Here is a 21,383-nt window from a genome sequence, read left to right on the forward strand (position 1 = left end):
AGTCACCAAAATGCCAAGTCACCAGAGCAGCTTGAGAATTTGCTTCAGCTAGTCACTACTTTCAGCCAGAGCATCAAAATGAAATTAGGATTGGAGAAGTGTGCAGTACTGCATGTGAAGAAAGGTAAAGTAGTAGATACAGCTGAAGGGATGTTGACACTGGAAAATGAAATAGGGCAGTTGCAAATAGGACAGACATATAAATACTTGGGACTCCACCAGCATTTGAAAATCTCCCGTGTTGAAGTGTTTAGCCGCTTGGAAATTGAATTTAAGAGAAGACTAAGTAAAGTCATGAAATCTAAATTGCCTTCAAAGCATCTGATTAAGGCAATAAATTCTTGGGTTATTCCATCTCTGACCTACAGTTTTGGTGTTCTGAAGTGGTCTGACACTCGTCTGGAACAAATGGACAGGCTTGTGAGGACTCAAATGACGAAAAACAGGGTGCATCACCCAAGATCATCGATGAGTCGTCTATATATGCCAAGGAAGCTGGGTGGCAGGGGCTTGTCCAGGGTTTCAGATCTGTGTGCAAAACAAGAGAAAAGACTAAGAGAGTATTTCATTTCTGCTAACACAAATCTTCTCAGGGAAGTGTGCCGACTGGATGAAAATTATACTGCACTTAACCTGAGGAATCCTAATGGTCGAGAGCCCTTGACAGTGCATGATTACAAGGCAGAATGGCAACAGAGGGAACTGCATGGGCGCTACTGTAAGCATCTGAACTCTGATCATAATAATCATGACCTTTCAAGCAGGTGGCTGACAGATGGAAATCTTTTCCCAGAAACAGAAGGCTTTATAATTGCTATGCAGGATCAGGTTGTCGCTACTAATGCCTATAGAAGACATATCATCAGAGATCTGAGCATAAGTGATAAATGCAGGCTTTGTAACGCTGCAGTAGAAAGTATTCAGCACATAGTTGCAGGCTGCTCAATATTGGCACCAAAAGAGTATTTGAGGCGACATAATAATGTTGCAAAAATAGTGCACCTGAAATTGCAGCAGGAATTTGACTTCTTTGAAGAAATGCCCCCATACTATTCTTACTCTCCTCCTGCATTTATTGAGAGAAACCAGATTAAGATCTATTGGGATGTTCAAATGATCACTGACAGGCAAGTCATTCATAACAAGCCTGACATCCTAATGTTGAACATGAATGAAAAAGAAGCCTTGATAATTGATGTAGCCATACCAGCAGATGAAAATTGTCAAAGAACAAGAGGTGAGAAATTGAGGAAGTATCAAGAGCTAGCATTTGAGCTCAAAGATATGTATGGGCTCAATAATGTTAGAATAATCCCAATCGTAATATCTGTGAATGGTCTGGTTCTTAATTCAACAGTGGAGAGCTGTAAGGCTATTGATGTCTCAGAAACTCTGGTAGGGAAAATGCAGAAGTCTGTTCTGCTTGATACAGCTCGCATAGTACGCCAAACGCTCCAACATATTTGGTAAAATACTCCATCAATAATAGAAAATAATGCCAAGAGGTTGCATAAATTTTGCCCCTCTTCGCATAAGCTATCCGCAACTGCGTGAAAAAGAGAATAATAATAATAATAATAATAATTCTTTATTTGCCAAATAGCATTACAAAAGAAAACTTAATAATTCAATCAAATAAGTTTTTCAATACAAAAAATATATATTTCTTGTTGTTGAGAAATATCTGAATATTTCATATGGTAAACCTTACGGTTTTACCACAGAGTAAATAATCTGTTTTACATTATTGTGGTTGTAATAATAATAATAACGTTCATTAAGTTTTAGGTAGTGAGAAGTAAATATGCTGTTTAGTTCAGTGATTTATTTCCTACAAGAGTTTTTGTGACTTTTTTACTGATGGATTTGAAAAGAATTTTATTAGAAAGTAGATTTCAGTAGTATATGAACTGGTGTATACAGACAGATAGATTTATTAGGTTGACATTAAATGCATTTGTCGTTACTGGAAGGGTTAGGTAAGTTGTTCTTCTGGACTCAAGATGTTGGAAACTTTTATCAAGGTACAAGATGGTTTCAACAACATACGTTTGCCTAAGTGTCGGAACGTCAAAGTCATAAAATAATTGCCTACTAGCAATAAATCATCAGTTAACCGGAGCCCTTGTCCACTCTTCTCTCAGTCGCATCACCCAAGCACTAGCTTAAAGATCATAGAGGCATCGTTCTCAGCAAAAAAATAAATAAATCAATTCATCTTATCAAATGAAATTGAGAGAGATTGAATTGATTCAAATTCGCAATTAAAATTCAATCAAAATACTATTTATAAAAAAAATATGGAAAAAAGACAAATCTGGTCTGAGCCTGTTCACTCTCCCCCAATAATTAATATAATTCGTATACTATTCAGTGTAAATAGATGAATAATTTTATATATTACAAAAAAATATTATTGGGAGAGAACAACTGGTTTGGCCCCAAACCCGATTTACCACATTTTGATACAGCAGTAACCAATGTACACCTTGAATGCAATGTAAAATGTTTTCTACATTGGTAGTAGCGTGTTCAAAAACTAGATTTGTCTCCTCTTCAAACAATTCCAAATATAAGGTACCTATAGATAATTTAAATTTAGTAGTATCACATACTGGCACTGGCCGCGAACTGGACAAATACTAATTAATAATATTAAAATATTATAAAAAGGGTCTGAAAGATCAGATTGATTGGCATTATTAAATTTGAACACATAAGAAAATGGAACCAATTTCCAAACTAATAAAGTTTACACTGTCTTCAGAAATGTTGTGGAACTTCTCAATGATAAGGTTAAAAAGTTGCATATTACACAAATATTGTCAAATCCAAAGAATAAGTTTATTTAAAATCATATTTATTAATATAGTATTATATTCTTCATTATGGAATATTTTTACATACAAACTGATAACTATAAACTTTTTTAATCAAATTGTCATTTTATAGGCATTTAATTAACAACAATAATAGTGTATAGTTATAGACTAGTTGATAGTGGTAGTTAAATACCTGGTAACCAGATTGATCTGTTCCGTTATTAGTTTGTTGTTGTAGTTGTTCTTCTCTCGAAGACAGTCTTAAACTTTGAAGTAACCTATTTTGTGAAGCTAATGAGTCTTTCTCGGGCCCTTTCACCTTCAAACACACAATAAACGAATAAAATATTATTACGGGCTATTCCATTGTTATAGTAAGTTGAATAAATATAATAATTATACTGTCAATTGTTGTATAAGTTACGCGAGTATAGATGTAATATACAAATTGATTCATTGTATCATTATTTTTAATTCACTGAATAATTTATACAAGTGGATCGGGTGGTTTTAAAATACTTCCAATTCAATTTGTCATTCAATTTTAAAGGTATTGGATTTAAGTGCAAAAGGTGTAGTTACAATGGAAGGTTACTAATAGATATTAGTCAAGATCGTTTAAAAAATTAAAATGTATGAATTCAGGGCTACTTTCTTGTATTTATAAAATAGAATTACAGTCATCATCATCATCATCATCATCCATCATGGACTAGGCTTGTAAAGCCTGTTCCGGTGTCCACCGCTTCCTCGGTCTTCCGAGAATTACAGTACCCTTTAAAATTAATAAAATAATAAAATTAAAACTTGTATTCTTGTTTCATTATTTTATTAATTTTAAAGGGCACTATAATTCTATTTTATACATTTTATTAAAAAATTAAATCCATCAAATGTCCTCCTACTTCACCTACTTCTCCTACATCACCAGGAATTGATTATCACCACAGTCACTACATGGAAAATATCAAGTGGTTCCAACAAGATGGGGCAACTGCTCATAACGCTAGGATATCAATGCAAGCTAAACACGCTCTGTTCCCTGATTGTTTGATTTCCCGTAATGGATATTCCCATTGGACCCCTAGCTTACCGGGCCTCACGGCATGTGACGTTTTCTTATGAGGCTATTTAAAAGCAAGGGTCTACATGAAGATACCTCGGACCATTCAGGAGTTGAAGGCAGCAATTCACAACCAAAATACATCAATTCCTGGTGATGTGCTTGAACGGACAATGCGGAACGTCAAAGACAGACTCAAAGAATGCTTCGCTCGAGGAGGACAATATTGATGGATGTAATTTTTAAAAACTAACTTGACTAATTTTCTGTTGATAAACTTTCATTGTAACTATATGTTTTACACTTTATTTCAATCCAACGCATTCAAAGTTGATAGTTTCACAGAATTTTGAAACTCAGATCCATCTGTTCCACTCTGTAGTTGATCATTTGAGTTCTAAATCAAAATAATGAACCAGTAGGCAAAGAATATTTCACTATTTTGTCAATTTAAAAATCTCACATAGACAAAATCAGACTCAGATGTTGTCATGCAATCATAATGTGAAATCCATTCATTACAAAATCGAAGCGAATAAAATCTAATAACCTAATCAATAAATACTAAATTTGATTTTCTACCTATGAACAACTTCAATAAATGTTAATTTTTACATTTTCAATACTAAACCTAAATCTATCCAGGTGACAAAAGCATAATATTGTTTGCATCTAGAATGATAAAGCGGAATTAAATTATGCAGAACTTTTCAAACAAAGAACTGTAACAATCTAACTTTAGTAAAACTAGCTAGCTTGTAGGTCTGCATTTCAAACTATTTCCCATAGTTTCATGCATTATTTTTCCGGTAAGTAAGCCTTCACTGAATTAGCAAAGTTTTGAAATTAGTTTGCAAAAGTTCATACTTGGTTTCATAAAAAGATATTCACTTCAAACGGTCAGCATTGCTTGATTGGGAAACATTGAAGTTATCCATAAGGAATGCTAACAGTTTGAAGCAAATTTCAACTGTGTAGCATGTTGAGGATGAGACTATTTCCATCGATCTTCCATTTCCTAGTCATACAATTTGAATTTTAGAGCCTATTTAATACCTTTGGATATCTCACAAAGTTTTCATGTTTTCTATTCTTCTGTCATATCTCATCATGTATCTCACTTCTTCCATTTGCAATGTTAATTTCCCTTGTGAATAAAATAAAATGGGGCTTACACTGATCAATTTCAATAACTTAATCAAAGTTTATTTTTCGCAGTTTTAATATGAAACCTTTTATTTCGTCTGATCAACATCATCCTAGTATTCTCATAGTAGATTCAGGCATTAAAAAAATCATAGATATCTACAATATTTAGTATAAACAAGTTGCCTTTATCTGTTTTAAGAGCATTACCATTGAGAACTTTTGAAAGAATAGTTTCTGAATGATTGAAAGTAAAGGGGTCACTAAAGTGATGAGTTTTTAGACCGCTGCAACTTTGGAAGTTTGTAATTTTTTCATGTATAGATTTAAAGATTGAAGTATTTATATATTATAATAATGATATTTTATAATTGACGATGAGTATAGTAAACGTTTTATGCCTAATAATAATAATAATAAATATACCTTTATTTGCACAAAAATACAAGTTTGATAACGTCTAGATACATAATAATAGTAGGCTTTTAACGCGCAGAATGATAGCTCAGGGCCTTTTAACGTGCACAAGTCAATAATGCAAAAAAAGAAAAATTGTAATGGCGAACATAAATTATATATTGTTAATTTCTCTGAATTACCAGAGTTCCAATTACATTGAACCCTTATTGGCTTATTTGCAATTTGAATTTAACGTTTATTTCTTTAAAAGTATATAATTTTTAAAATAAAATTAAAATTAAAAAAATGTTCGATTTTATCGCTTTTAGATTTTTAAATCTCACTGTAGCCAGCCATAATACAAAATTACTCTCTCATTCTCTCTGTTCGTATTAAAACATGATAAAAGTTATTCTTCTTACTTGTTGCAAAATGTGAATCTATAATAAATAATCTTGATTGGTTATTATATTCTACAAGCCAAACCTATTCTCGTGACTAAGTTATTAAAGAAAATTTTCGATGAAACATACTACAAAAATTAAGAAATATAATTTTAGACAAAAAAATGTGTCAACTCACCTGAATCTATCTCGTTCTACATCAACCAAGACGATTTCAATAGACAAATATGAAGTGAAATAAACCTATTTATGGCCTCCCAAACTATTTACAGAGGATCTACACCAAGATTTTTCCCTATATAAATATACTATAAATATACAGAGTGAGTCATTAGGAACCCTTCAATAAGTTGGAGACTGTTGTAGATATAATACTGTAACTTTCAGAATAAGTTACTGGTCAAATGACCGGGGAATCGTCATTGTCCCTTGAATCGTCATTTTCTATGATACTTTTATCCAAAATGGCGGCTGATTGAACTTTATACATTATTTCTTTAAAAACTAAAGCTTCAATCAGCCGCCATTTTGGATAAAAGTATCATAGAACAAAGTATTATTAATGTCATCTTTCTTGTTTTAAAAAGGCCTTTGAAATTATGTACCACACAATGGGTGTTTACATTTAAAATATTCGAGTTACAACCCTTAAGTCACCCCCTGTTTGAAGGGTCCTCATACATATATATGACTCACTCTGTATATCTAAAATGATATAAAAAAATCGAATCAAATAAACAAACTGACCTGTATAACTATCCTATAATCGGCAGCCACCTGCTCCTTGGTGGGCACATTGTTGTTGTTGACGCCATTCTGCTGCGTGTGTGTGGTGGCGGTGCCCCCTCCCCCCCTGCCGCCCCTGTCGCTCAGCAGCAGCGTCGAGTCGCTGTCGCTAGGGTCGCTCACCTCCATCACCAGGTCGCGCGCGTTCAGAATCTCGCAGTTCTCGTCCTGGAAGTCGGGCGACGAAATGTTGGAGATGGCCTCCGACTGGCTGAGATCGGTGGTGGCCAGGTGGTGGTTGGTGGTCGGTGGCTTATGCGAGGAGGAGGCCGATGAGGAGGAGGAGGAGGAAGAAGAAGAGGAGGAGGACATCACAGAGGAGGAGACCGATGTTGGCGAGGCCGGCGACAGGGCGTTGTCCGACGAGACGGTTGTCGTCGACCGTGATCTAAAATCAAAGCAAATTGAAATTAAATTTATTTTTGTCACAATATTCCATACATTAGACAAATTCCTTTATAATAGCTTCAAGTTCAACCCCGATCTCACCTGAGCGGGAAAAGGCTGAGAAGAAGAAAAAAGGGATTCAAGTTTAACATAACAAAACAAACTATGGGGAATTTGAAACGTTATAGATGAAGTATAATTCAAAGTCTAGGCACCACCAAAAAAAAAAAAAAAAACGACTGTGACCGCTGGTTTAGTTGCAACATGTCCAAGGACTTGATCACTAAATATACCTGCAATATTATTGTTACAATATAGTACCTACTTATAACAAGAGGCCAGCAAACCGGCGAAAAACAGCTGCGCCCACCGCAGTGTCTATGACTTTTTCACCTTAGCTTTCCCCATGACTTGGCTTGTGATTATTGCAGGCCGTTTTTGTTTTAGTGGCATAATAATATTGATTTGTCACGAAAACGCATCCTCTGCCAAACAATTCTGACAACACGCGTTTGGGAAGAGCCTAGTACAGATGTGTGTCAAGTGTCACATTGGCTCTTGATATAACTGACTGAAATGCCTTTCCATTTGACATGTCATTTATAGCTGTAAGTTTAATGTCATTAATATTTTAAATAGGTGTTAAAAGCATCTTCGAGAATAGAATATTGTTTATTCAAATTGAAGTGAATTAATAAATGAGAATAGGCTTAAGACCATTCTCGGTTTATTCAGGATTTTTTTCAAGTGAATTAATCAATAAATAAGAATAGGTGGAAGCCTAAGACCATCGACGGTTCATTCAGGATTTTTTCGCCAAATTTCATACTGTATTAATCAGTGATGTACGTCACACAAACTAGAGATGACAAATCACTCAAATCAGTGACATAATATACGTCACACCAATCAGCAAATTCATCCTCATAAATATGGACAACAGGATAGAAGAGATTATAACGTTAACCTACGTTTGGACAGTAATGTCTCATCACTTGACCACAAAGATAGATAGATGCCTTTATTTTACGCATTTTAACACTACTATAAGCATTGTAGAGCCTCCTCTTCTACTTAACCCACAATAGGTTGGCACGCACCTGTCAGAAGAGTTCTCACAGGAGCTGTCGGAGGAGTTGTTTGTCCTCGAATGGCCTCCAGTCTTGTTGTAAGTCCACACAGGTCGCTGGTCGTCGGGCCGCGTGTCCAGCAGTGTGTTCAGTGACGACGTCATGTCGTCGTCTATGTCAATGTCCACGGCCGACATCGACGCGTCCTACAAAATTTATTTAATCAATCAAAGGAAAATACATACAAAGTTAAACTAACAAAGTAAGCATGATGTTATTGACCGAGCGAAGTGCGGTCTAAGATTGAAGTCGACGATTTTTCATTTTTATTTAAGTATGTAATACTTAAATAAAAGTCATTTGAATTTAAGTATGTTTCTATGCATGTTTAAATGCTCCGCAAGTTTTTTGACAGACATCTTCCTTTTTGAAATGCGCGTCTATGTATGTAAGGTTTTCAAAATTTCGCATTTTAAGGATAATACTATAAAAGGGTAAGGAATTTCCTCCATAGTCCAATATTAATGTGAGAATCAGACTATGGAGTTATTCATGTTTAATAAGCTGTCGAGTGGATTACCAATTGCATTCAATTAATAAATCAAAGTAAGATAGTATTTTCTCTCGACCTTTCTTTGCTTTTACTAGGGCTGACCAGTTGACAGTATGTCTTGTAGGAGTCTGAGCGTGGCGTTTAATATTGAAATTATGTTTATTTCTCTCAAAGCTAAAAGTGCACATCAAATATAAATAAATAATTTGAAGGTTTCTCACATGGGCTAATCTCGACACACGCGATTTATGATGACAACATCGAGTCATTGTGTGCGTGAAAACGGCCAATGTCCAAAAGAAACATTTACATTAGACAAGTTTCCTTGAATTTTTCTTGATATTTGTGTGAAATTATGTATTTTGCAAACTTTAAGTAAAGTTTACAAGAACAGAAACTTGAATCCACTACACCAATGTAGACTCTTATTCAAATTTTGTTTATGGGAGCCTAAGACCAATAACAAGCGTTTGTTTTTCTGATGATGTTCAACATGTTTAACTTTTTGGATTCACTTGAACCTTGAAGGTACAACCCAACCTACAAATGGGAGAATGAGATAAAAATAGTTGTCAGTCAATGTAGAATGTGTAAAAACAAATAAAAAAGTATGATGCAGATGGAGAAGAAAACTTTGAGATCAATTAGATTTTCAACTCCATAATTATATAATTTTGAGGTTGAGTAAACTTGACTTCAGGTTTGCAGAATCTTTCATTTTTCTCAAAAAATAAAAAAACTTAAATTCAATAAAACTTGAGTAATGTAAACGCCGCCTAATGTTGAGGAGCGAGTTCTGAAGACAAATTACAGCATTATAAGATGTTTAAAAATAAACGATTAAGTTTAGTTTTTTTATTCATCTTAGTAAAATAAATAAATAACTGACCTTGGTGAATTGTAGCTGGTCTTCGGAGCGTGATGTACGGACCACGTAGGAAGAGGAGGAAGAGGAAGTGGGGGCCGCTGTGCTCGGGGGGGCTGCGCTGGGGGTGGGTGATGTACCTGCCAAATCATAAAACCGAATCATCATAAATCCATTCATTGTATAGAAAACATACACTTGCCCATAGTTTTGGGCTATAAGCCTGTTGTTCCTTTCCCAATCATCCATAATTGAGGATGATATTGTATGTATCAATATATAAATAGATAGATAAATAAATAAATAAACAGCAACCCATACACGGTTAGGTACTACTTGACTGCTCGACTTTAGTCAAATATCTTTGATGGCATTATAGTTGTGTTTGTATCATTGTGATATTTCTACGTTAACAGTAAAAACAGACTAGAAGTTGTCAACCACATTTTAATTTTAAAGAAACAGATTTCATGGCATAATAGAAGATGAGCATGCCATGAAACCTGATTTAATTCTGTAAAACTTTGAGGAATTGAAAAGTAGTTGACAACTTCTAGTTCTTTGATGGTTAGCTTTTATCAAATATTTGATAATCTAACACGCGTCGAATAGGGATTTGATTCTCTTTGATAAACGTTGCTCAAAGATAGGGACTACGCGTTACCTGATGGCAAAATGTTTCAAATGTATTCTTAATCTATTAATGGTATTCATTGTACAGGGAATATATAAATATAGTCCAATAAAGTAGCTGGTTTTCAGCAAAGATCCTCAAATAAATAGATCCATTAACAGTCAAAAACTAAGAACATAACTTGAAAAAATTATCGGATCTTTTCATACTATAAATAGAGTAGGCACGGAACTGTTTATGTTCTAATATAATGTATATTGATTATTAATAAATAACTTGGTAATTAACTTGATTCAGTTTCTTTTATTTTATAAAAGATTTGACGTGCTTCTCAGCTCGTCATGACAGATCAAAATCATGTATTATGAGTCGCATTCGGTACAATTATGAAAAATTCAATATCGAGTTTACTTTAATCCCCATTTATTTGAACCAAAAGCCCTAATACTGTCTATCTTGTGAACCCTTCGTGATTCAAACTAATATTTAAAATCAATATGGTTTTTTAAATTAAATAATTTATATTTTTCAAACTAAATTTGGAAACAATAATTTCAGAGCAAAATTTTCTTAATTTATCATGTGAATAGAATGTGTGGAGACCGGATTCCTAAGCAGTACTTATTGTACCAACCAGTTGGGAAACGAGATAAAGGACGTCCAAGAAAAAGATGGTCCGATTATAGAGACTATGAGGTTCGGAGCAGGCAATGATGCCTTAACTGTGAAAGGAAGAAGAAGATCATGGCTTCTAAAGTTAGCAAACAGCATCTAAATATAAGCAAGATAAGAACTAGTGCCCTATTGCCCGCACGCCGCTGCAATCTCAACTGTTCACTCGTGACTGAATGGTCACCGAGCATAACCTAACCTACATATGTGGAGACACTTACCAGCCGACGACGTGGGCTTAGCATGGTGATGATGGTGGTGTCGCTCGGACTCGATGGGACTGGTGGGCACCGAGTTGTGATGGTGCTTGTGATGGTGGTGACTGTGGTGACTGTTGTGGTGATGGTGGTGGTTGTGGTGAGGGGGGTGGTGGTGCTGCAAGCTGTCCACCTTCTTCTGTTTGGGGAGCAGCGAGCTCTGTGCCGTCCGCGACAACTTCAGCACGCGGTCGCCGGTCATCAGGAACGCTTCGCACCTAATCAAACACAGAACAGTGACCAAATGCATCACAGAATAATAAACTGGTGAAAAAGAAATAATATTATATGCATGCGATATAACGACAACCTTCAGCCACAAACAAGTGAACAAATGAAACCAAAAACTAAAGAGCAAATGGAAAAGAGGGAATAGATTATATGACATAAAAACACTTCACTTATAAGGGCTACTTTTGTACAAATTAATAGAAACAATATAAACTTGTAGTACCCTTTATTATTAAAAACTTAAAAATATTTCAACAACTAGTTTCGAACAAGTTGAAAATCAACTTGAAAATGACCTAAGTTATTATTATTATGGTCGATTATTATTAAAAACGAATAATTTATTATTAAAACCTAATAATTTATTATTAAAAACGTTATAAAATATTTCAACGACTAGTTTCGACCATAACTTAGGTCATTTTCAAGTTTATTTTCAACTTGTCGTTCGAAACTAGTTGTTGAAATATTTTCAAGTTTTTAATAATAAAGGGTTTACAAAGGTCTACAAGTTTATATTGTTTTTATTAATTATATGACATGTATAAAAGAGCTATGAACACATGAAATGAAGAAAAATAAATGAGAAAATGGACAATAATCTACAAATTAATGAATAGATTATATGGCACGTATAATGGAGTATAAAGAAATGAAATGAACACAATAAAGAAGTGAAGCATTGACTAAACTACAGACAAATTAACATTAGGAAGGCCTCGTACCTTCAAAACAGTCACATCCGGTTGCACAATAGTCTGTTGACTTTTAATCTCGATTAAAAGCCACGAGAACCAATCAAAGAAAACCCTTCTCTGATTGGTTCTCGTGGAATTTAATCTACCTATGCAATAGAATGACGTTTTTATTTGTTGAAGTGGCGAAGTTTGGACAGTGATGTACACTCTTCTACACGTCGTTAGAAAAAATACAAATACACTACAAGCAATTCGCTCGTACCTAGGTTGCGTTTTGCTGTAGTGGTCCTCGCCGTTGCTCCGCGTGACATCCTCGAGGGAGGGCGGATGCGTGGGGGGCGCGGGGGCAGGGGCACAGGGGCAGGCGCCCCCATTGGAGGGGGCCGGAGGGGCGTCATCCTCGTTGGAGTGCTGTGACGACAGGTACGTGCGGACTTTCGCCTTCACCAACGGATCTAGTGCAAGTGCAAGTCATTCACATTTAGTATCAAACTAATAAGTAATAATGCGATCCTACCAAACCCGAAGAATTTTCTGCAGGTACCCATTACAAAACAATAGCATTATTGAAAATTGAAACAATAGTCAAACCCTTACATAATGTACTGCTAAACCCTAAGGTTTTTCGAAAGGTGCATATTACAAAACAATAACAAATATAGAATCATAATACAATAGCATTGTTAAAAATATCAAATAATAGGGGATCAGATTTGCTAAAGAATCAACTAACGTGATCTCTGGCTGGAAAATTTGCCCAAAGAAATTTAACATCTTCTCCATGGAAGCGCTAGCGTTCGAGCTTATGTCGAATAATTTTTAAACAAATTCATTCAAAGTGAGATTACTTAAGTGAATTTGGAATTAGGCGCTCAGCCTCTGTCATCTGATCTTCAGACCACATCTTCTAACACAGAAGCGCTAGCGTTCGAGCTTCTGATCCCCATGGTCCCCCAAATTATTCCCACATAGTTGCACCCTCAAAGAATAAAGGAATAAATTAATTATTTGAATAAAGAGAATATCGTTGTGAATAACGAAAAATAGATAGGATTCTTAATAAATAAGTTGGTATTAAATATAGGGATAATTGGGAGTAATAGAGATTAATATTGTAGAAAAAACATGGAAAAAACTACTATGAGAAGAAAGTCAGAGGAGATTCCAAGAATGAGCTCAAAGAGGTATAGTGAGGTCCACGTGTCCACGTTATAATGGCAGTGGTTGAAGATAGAAGAATAGCAATGCCGATTCTCTGCATCAATTAATTATATTTCTCCATTGCCAAAAACATAATTGGCATCGTTGTGGACCTAGAAATGGATAGTACCACCGGCTTTGTCGAATGATAGACAAGGATAGCAAAACCAAAGTTGATCAAATACTGTCATTATAACGTGGACCTCACTATAGTAGCTTCAAATATCAAAAGAAAACTGAGAATTTAATTCTTGCAATAATTGATCAAGAAAACAAACATCATAATTACATGAGAATAAAAGTAGGATAGCCAGCAGGGGAAAATAAGGCTCTAAACATTTAAATTTTGCATATTTTAAGAAAAGGTAACTTTGAAAGCAAGAGGAAACACAGTAATGAACTTTGCCAAGAATTGATACACACATGAAAAAAGTAATTTAAAAATCTGTGTAAATGGAATCTTGAAAGAATTGTGAAACAGTCCTGATTAATATTGTATTATTTGTAGATATTATTACAAAATCTAATCCAACTATTTAACAAAACATATTTTAGCTCATATATTAATATGGACTACTAGAATTTGTTATAGTCCAAGTATCATATGTATACACAACCATAGTACACGTACACAATGGCATGAGTATATGTAATATACAGTAAGCTATTTGAGTATTAAGATTTTACATGACATTTTATATCACCGTGAATGTGATGAATATTTTTCAACTCAATAGGAAAAAATTAGGAGCTAGCTACTAAAATGGAATAATATGCAGTTCTGATAACTAGATAAAAAGAAATTACTTTTTATCAATCCTAGAGCTAATAGCTAACTCAAACTACTATTATCTCAACATTCATTTGTCAATGGACTAATAAATCACATATTTATCTATAGAACATGTTTCAAGAAGATAAACAGCTCACCTAGTACTACAATAAAACACTTCTAAAGCAATTCCGAAGGAATACTACAGTATAAATCCCTATCATTCCTCAAAATTAGTCATACAATTTTTTGAGTGAACTAATGACGTTAGTCTCATATTGATATTGAAAGAACAATACAAAATGTTAACATGCATGCTCAGCATTTTTATAACATCATGAACTACTACTAATTTTATCCTATCAATTTTATCAAGAAGTTTAAAAAATATAATATATTTTATATTCCTACTCACCTCTTTTCAGTTTCAAAGCAACTGGATTCTCCGATAGCCTCAAACATTTTAATACTGCAAATAATAAAGATAAAACATTAATTTTCTGCAAAAAAATTTCAACGCAGCAGTAAACAGGTTGTCAAAGAGTTTATTGAATTATGAATTGGCAATAACAGAAGCCATGGAAAAATATCATCTATATGTAGTAATTAGCTGGTTTATTTATATTTCTGAATTTATTTATTTGGCAGGCTCAATATTACAAATCAAGTGAATCTATTAGCTGACAGGTAAAAGACTGGTATGTTATTGATAAATACAATTTGGAGGAATATTTTCAAAGTTCACTTTGTTAAGTTGCATACAGTTATTTCAAACAAATTAGGATCTGGTGGAATTGAATGAGAAGAATATATCAGAACTGATGTTTGATTATTAATTGTACTGTAAAACAGTTTAAAACTCAAAACTCAGAATCAATTGAACAAATTTGAAAACCCATTATTTCATGCTGATTTTAAAGTAATTAGCTTTTCTGAATCAGCAAAGCTAAATAAACAAGCTTCTAATATTGGAAGACCAAAATACAGTCTCATCAATATAGTATAGCCTACTATACTAATTTAAGTAAAATGTTAATAATGAATAGTAATCCTATATAATAGTAAAAATCCATGAATTAATTTAATTCTTTATTACTTCTGGGCTTAATTGTACTGTGAAGAATTTGACGATTCCACAATTAGATTGAGTCCAAGAATGTGATCTAAATTTAAATATTTTTATCAAATCATAAAAGGTCAAGCCTGCATAATCAATGCCATTAACATAAAAAACCTAGTTACTATTGAATTCAATTTTATAATCGTTCAAACAAATCACAAATAGCACCAAACTAGATTATAATTGAATATCATGGTGATATTTGTGAACATCATGAATCTCAAGAAAGTCAATAAGATAATAAGCTTTTTCTAAAGTATACATCATAAATATTCCAATTGATAGACTGTAAGTAGAATAAAGGAAATACAATTGAGTTATCAGTATTTTTTTATTGTAGAATGTTTACCAAAGTTGTTAACGTGATCTATGCAACTTAGAAACACAGGGTGTAGAATTTAATACGGTACATACATTACATTCTATACTTTATGTCGAGAAAGGTTTTTTATACAAAAATATTCAGTTAACAATAAGGTCAATCTATTTTATCATTTCAATCCTACTTGCTAAAGTATATTTTTTCAATTTTATAAACAGTAGATATTAATTGAATGCATTAAACTACAGTATTAAAGATTAATTCTCGCTATTTGAATATTTAGTGATGAGAAGTGAGGAATTAAATTTAATGAAAGTATGTTGAGGCTGAGTTGCAACTGATCTTTTCCACTCAAACCTGGATCATTCATATTCATGGTCAACATAATACAAATCTGAAATACTGCAGCTCAAGCTAACAACAGAGATTATAATACAATAACACAAAAATACTCTAGTGACATTCATTTCAGACTGTCAACATCGGTTGAATTGAGAGCATTGATGTTATTTATGAACATCGCTGACAGCTCAAAGTGAATCTTAATATAATAAATCAGATTCATATCAACACTGTCTATGACTTCCTATTCAATTCCCATATCATACTTTACTATAATAATCCCAGCAGAAATGTTGTGTTTTTAAAGCCAAATACGATATAGAATTAGGTCATGAGAGGAAATAACTGACAAAATAATATTCAATGGAACAAGGCCAAACAATAAATAAATAACTGTGGAAAAGCCGTACAATGCATGAATTATCTTTCCAATTTAATCAGTGCAGTTCTGTCACAATATTGAATGTTTTTCATACATTTTTTTAGTTTGTTATTTACTTTTTTAGCAACAAAATTTCCAATTTATTTTTCAGAAAACTTTTAAAATTTGTTTTTCACTGACTTGTTCCATTCTGCTAATTCTGAAACTTTTGAAAGTTTAAACTAGATTTGGACAATTCACCAATGCAGTTTTTGTTCAACAAGAGCATGTTGTACTGTTGAATATTGTGAGCCACATTGTTTATTAAATGAATTCATGAAAAACAGATTTCTCAATATTGAATCTTCTATCAAGTTCATGTAGATTTGAGAGTACGTTTACTCATGACAAGTCGCAAAACTGGAATCTCATAATTTTTTCCAATATTATTTATTTACGTACAGAGCTCATCAGTCCAAAAACTTGATACATCTTCATAATAGACTCATCTATATTATTCTCATTATTATTTTTGGACATGAAATTATCATGGGGAGTGGGAAATGAAAGTGACAAACTTATTTCGATTAATCTAAATTTGGGAAAGAAATATTAAAAGGTTTGCCTGTTTCCTCTTTCAATATCATTTCAATGATGAGTTATTATGTACAGATGGATGAATAAATGATAAATAAATTGTTTGCATAGACATTACAGAGCAAGTAAGCTTTAATTTTTTTCCTTAATTGCCGAATGTATGAATATCACAGTTCATAATGGATTAAGAAATAATCTTTTGAACTTGTTCCATAATTCTATTATTCTTTTGTACAGATGGATGAATCAATAATAAATAAATTATTGTTTGTTGAGACATTACAGAGCAAGCTCTCAAGGGAAATTTCAATTTTTTCCTTAATTACCGAAAGTATGAATATCACAGTTCTCAGTTCATAATGGATTAAGAACTGATTTTTGATTTTTTTTATATTCCATTATTCTTTTGTAAAAATCTCATATTATTTTGAAATTTCATTGAATACCTTTCAACAAGAAACTCATCTTACCTTCTTTAGTGTTGAACCTATTTACATCAGTATCATTTACTTTTAGTATGACATCTCCAGCTTCAACCTGGAAAAAATAGAAATAAATTTTATTAGATTTCGAATCACAAATAAGGACATGAATTTACTACAATAGAATGTAGGTAACTCAACAAAATAAATCAATCACAGTAATACCATGTACTAGATATCTCTTTCAGCACTCTTACATATTCCAAATCATTGTGAAAAAGATATACATCGACCGTTAATTTGGATCCCTTAATAATTGAAGAATTTAACAAAATTGACCTTATGAAAAATCATCACATTGCAGCTTTTAAATCATTACTGACATTATGATTCCACTACAATCATAGGAAAGAGATAGCATAAAAATATATCCCATGGAAAAAGTCTACTGTGTTCCGAATTTCACTGTTAACTCAAGCCAATAGTCCTAGTAGTTATTTTTCGTGAAACTATGTAACACTAGTAATACTGTGTCATTCTTACACTTTCACGCGGCGAAAACAATAATAATAGACAACAGTCGACAGTAATCGGCTTGTGTTAACAGAAATCGGCTTGAAATTTGGAACATAAACACCCTATACCATGTTCTTCTGGGATAACTTCTTATGTTATCTTTTCTCTAAGCTACAATTCAAAGTCCTTTCAAAATTTGCAAAATTTGATCTTTAATTTCATATATATCACATGTTTTAATTGTACGGAACATACTTTGATTATTATCCCTCACAAAGCGTCAGGTTTTTATGCCGGACCCGGTATATCTTATAAACCTGGAACCATTTGAGAATAAGCACAGTGAAAATTTTAAAACCTGTAAAAACTGTGATTCCACTACTCTTGATAGAAAATAAATAACTATAAAAGAGCCCTCACCCTTCGATTCAGCTACAATAAATCAGAATGAACATATATTTCAATAGATTGTAGCTCGAATAGTATTAATACTCTAAACCTTATCAATAAAAATCTTTTAATGGACGACACTCAAATTTGGCCGTTTCTCCCAAATTATGAATGGCTAGCTCTGATACTCTGTGGGTCAGTCCAGGGGAGAACACTACTGAAGTGTGTGGGATGGTGGGGGTGTGGGGGAGGGGGTTTGTCAGGGGGAGGAGAAGTGTCTGGAATGACGGCTCTGTATTTAATTAAGTCCGGATTACCGCAAAATTATTTGCATTCTGTTCAAGTGGCCCAGTCGCCATCATTGTTAATCGCGAATAGTATTGAGCTAAAATTGACACAACATACTCAATTCCAATCAACGAACAAATTGTGCTAAACTCATTCTATTCGTGATTTGTGGTAGCATTTTAACGCTAATCCAGCAATCATAACTATGATCAGTAGTGAGAATACACTGTAAGCAATTAAACTCAAACAAATAGATCAATCATTGCATTATTTCCGAAATTTTCACCATTCCAGCAACGAACGATTTTTTACAACGACATGCAGTTTTACATCATCAAATTAAAATACAAGGAATAATTTTTGAACAAATCCAGAAAAAAATATCATCTTTATGATTAAATTTTTTCACTGATTTCTAGAGGAAACTAGATTTATTTAAATCTAACTAATAGTTAACAATCAAAATCAGTAATTTCACGTTCACTAACTAGTGTGGAAGTGGTAGATTTGTAGTTTGAAATGGATTAGAGTTCACAGATTTCGTTCAATAACTCATTGATAACTGGACAGAGCTTACTGCTGCAAGTGTTATCTTCCATGAACTTTGTGCATGGAAAATGGAACATGAAGACATGAACTGAGGAAACATCCACCAGCTTATGCTTATACTATGTAGTTAATTATTACATAGGGTTAGTGAAAATTATGGAACAGCTTATTGTAGGAATACTGCGTATTACTTTTACAAGCACAGTTTGACAGTAGGTTTCATTGGTGATCTTTTCGAATAAAAAAACTAATTTTCAGTCGCTTCAAAATTTTGGTCCGCGATCTTGAAACCACCATTTTGAATCCAATTTCATTTTTTTTAATGAGAATTTGTTCATATGATACATGATTCCGATATAGAACTTCATGAGAAAATGAATGGCAAAACCACACATCGAATCCCTAACCGTTTTAAAGTTATTCACATAATAAAGATTCTAATAAATCATATAAAAATGAAATAAATGAGTACTGTAAACACAAAATCTAAAAAAATGTAATTGTCAAATTTCACTTTTCTAAGTGTTAGTAACACTTATGATATCATCTACTCACATATTCAACATTTTGTTCAAGTTGTAGAAGTTACTTTGTAAAAGTTTGTTCTATCACTTTGCCAACCAAAAAGTGCATGGCTAAGAACGTTCGTGAGAATAGTATATGAATAAATGAATCAATTAATTTATTCTCTTTAAAAATGTTTACATGACACAAAAGGAATTCGCCACATTCCAAATTCAATGAAATATTCAATAATTGTGAAAAAAATGTCTTACTTGATAGGCAGGTGTATAGGATGGCAATACAGAGTATCTACCATAGAAGAAAGCATAGTAATCTTCCTCTTCATTCTGCTCCGCTTTCATTTGTCTCACGGGAGCAGTCACTTTATATTGTTTTCTGCTACGTTTTGAGAACATTACGGTAATATATCACTTACTTCGATGAAAACTTTAATTCTTAAAAATAAAACAAAATTTCATTGAATATTGACACTATTTATTCTTACAATTTTTCTACACTCATTAGCGAATATTCTTCTCATTTCACTTCTCTAGCGAATATTAATCACTCATTTTCACATTAGAATTTTCCACTTATTCCATTATTTGAACTACATGTCACAATTCTTTATTTACTCCCATTATTCCACAATATCTTCAAATTATCTTGGAGATTTGAACTTTTCACTAATATTCACTTACTCCATTGGAATCGACACACAAATAAATTAGCAACTCTATTATCGTGACAGCATGACACAGTAGTCTTCAAATTTTATCGAGTGAATATTCCACTAATTTTTACTAATTTCAAACTAGTTTTTACTAATTGCTGGAAAAATTAATTCGTATACACGTGGTAAACCAATCACAGTTAACTAAACGAGTTAACAGTCACCGTTCACAGTCTCACGAGAGTTAGTTTAAAACTGAACTGATTCTTGAGTCAACTGTCAACTACACAAAATCATGAACTTTGTCATCAATCGATAACAAGTGTTTCAGATGAGACAGTCTATAAACAACTCATAGTTCACAATATACTTGGGGAAAAAGCCACTAAAGATTTCAATTTTACATGCTGAAGCAACCTTATATCAGATTCGACATTCAAGAAACCACCTCGCAGTTTAAATAATTTCTCCGATATAAAAAACATGAATGATTCATTATATTCATTCCCTATGATGGATTGTTCAGTTTGATGAGTAATGAAAGATAACAACGAAAATCTCGTCTATAATTTTCATCCTAAATAGAACTGTATGTTTGTAACTGTAAGTTACGCTAAAGAAGGGGCCAAATGACTTCAAACGCGTCAGGATATAACAGAGAAATTGTACGTACAATTGAAAACGTGGAATTAGCATTGAAATTGTATTAGATTATTTTCTATCATTTCAAGAAGCATGAAACATGTAGAAGAAATTTATTGAGATGAAATGTATCTATTTGTATGAATATTATTGACGATATATGAAAAATATTGGAATTATGTAAATACAATGCAATAATAGGTTTATCTTATAGACATGAAAATTTCTTATGACAATAAATATTATAGACCTTTATTTCAAGAAGGATGAAAGCTTTAGAAGGAATTTTTGATGATCACTGAACAAAAACCATTGTATCACACTGACTCATGAATAGATTAGCCTACTGTACCTATCCAATTACAATACTATTGTGTCAAACCCTGAAATTTCTCACAATACCCTACCCCTGCATCTACAAATCTCCTGAAACCTCACTACTATTGTGTCAAAACCGAAAATTTCAAAACGAAAACGCGACTGACGGCTCACATATCGAATCATTCACTGAGCAAATCGACTTTTGACTGGAGCGTGGGTGCATATTCAACTGACACTCCAACTCCAACACAACGGAAGTCGTACTCTGATTAGTCCGAAGCGCTCGCTTCCTGTCAATGTACTGCGTTTAGTCGGACTGATAACAAATCGCATTTGACCGATAGAGAGAAAGAGGGAGAAATAGAGAGGCAGTGAGA

General features: G+C 33.2%; 1 protein-coding gene across 7 annotated transcripts in view; it reads right to left on the minus strand.

The window, feature by feature from the left end:
- The window catches only part of LOC111047784 (PH and SEC7 domain-containing protein), a 121,069-nt gene that overhangs the window by 23,467 nt on the left and 76,219 nt on the right, over positions 1-21,383 (minus strand). For 2 of the 7 annotated variants that reach the window (XR_002605870.2, XM_039421006.1), the window contains exons 1-10: positions 20,936-21,306; positions 19,643-20,551; positions 17,172-17,238; positions 14,375-14,428; positions 12,250-12,442; positions 11,023-11,276; positions 9,520-9,635; positions 8,108-8,283; positions 6,582-7,008; positions 3,016-3,141 (exon numbers count right to left, since the gene is read on the minus strand). Coding sequence is in view for 4 of the 7 variants with exons in the window: in XM_039421006.1 (XP_039276940.1) it covers positions 3,016-3,141; positions 6,582-7,008; positions 8,108-8,283; positions 9,520-9,635; positions 11,023-11,276; positions 12,250-12,442; positions 14,375-14,428; positions 17,172-17,238; positions 19,643-19,786 (1,557 nt within the window). In the remaining 3 variants the exon portion in view is untranslated. Of the gene's footprint in view, positions 1-3,015; positions 3,142-6,581; positions 7,009-8,107; positions 8,284-9,519; positions 9,636-11,022; positions 11,277-12,249; positions 12,443-14,374; positions 14,429-17,171; positions 17,239-19,642; positions 21,307-21,383 lie in introns of those variants that run through there. The other 5 variants (XR_005570459.1, XM_039421009.1, XM_039421007.1 and 2 more) reach the window with 4 other exon arrangements.

The sequence above is a fragment of the Nilaparvata lugens genome, chromosome 2 (genome assembly GCF_014356525.2).
Source record: "Nilaparvata lugens isolate BPH chromosome 2, ASM1435652v1, whole genome shotgun sequence".
In the NCBI taxonomy this organism is placed as follows: domain Eukaryota; kingdom Metazoa; phylum Arthropoda; class Insecta; order Hemiptera; family Delphacidae; genus Nilaparvata; species Nilaparvata lugens.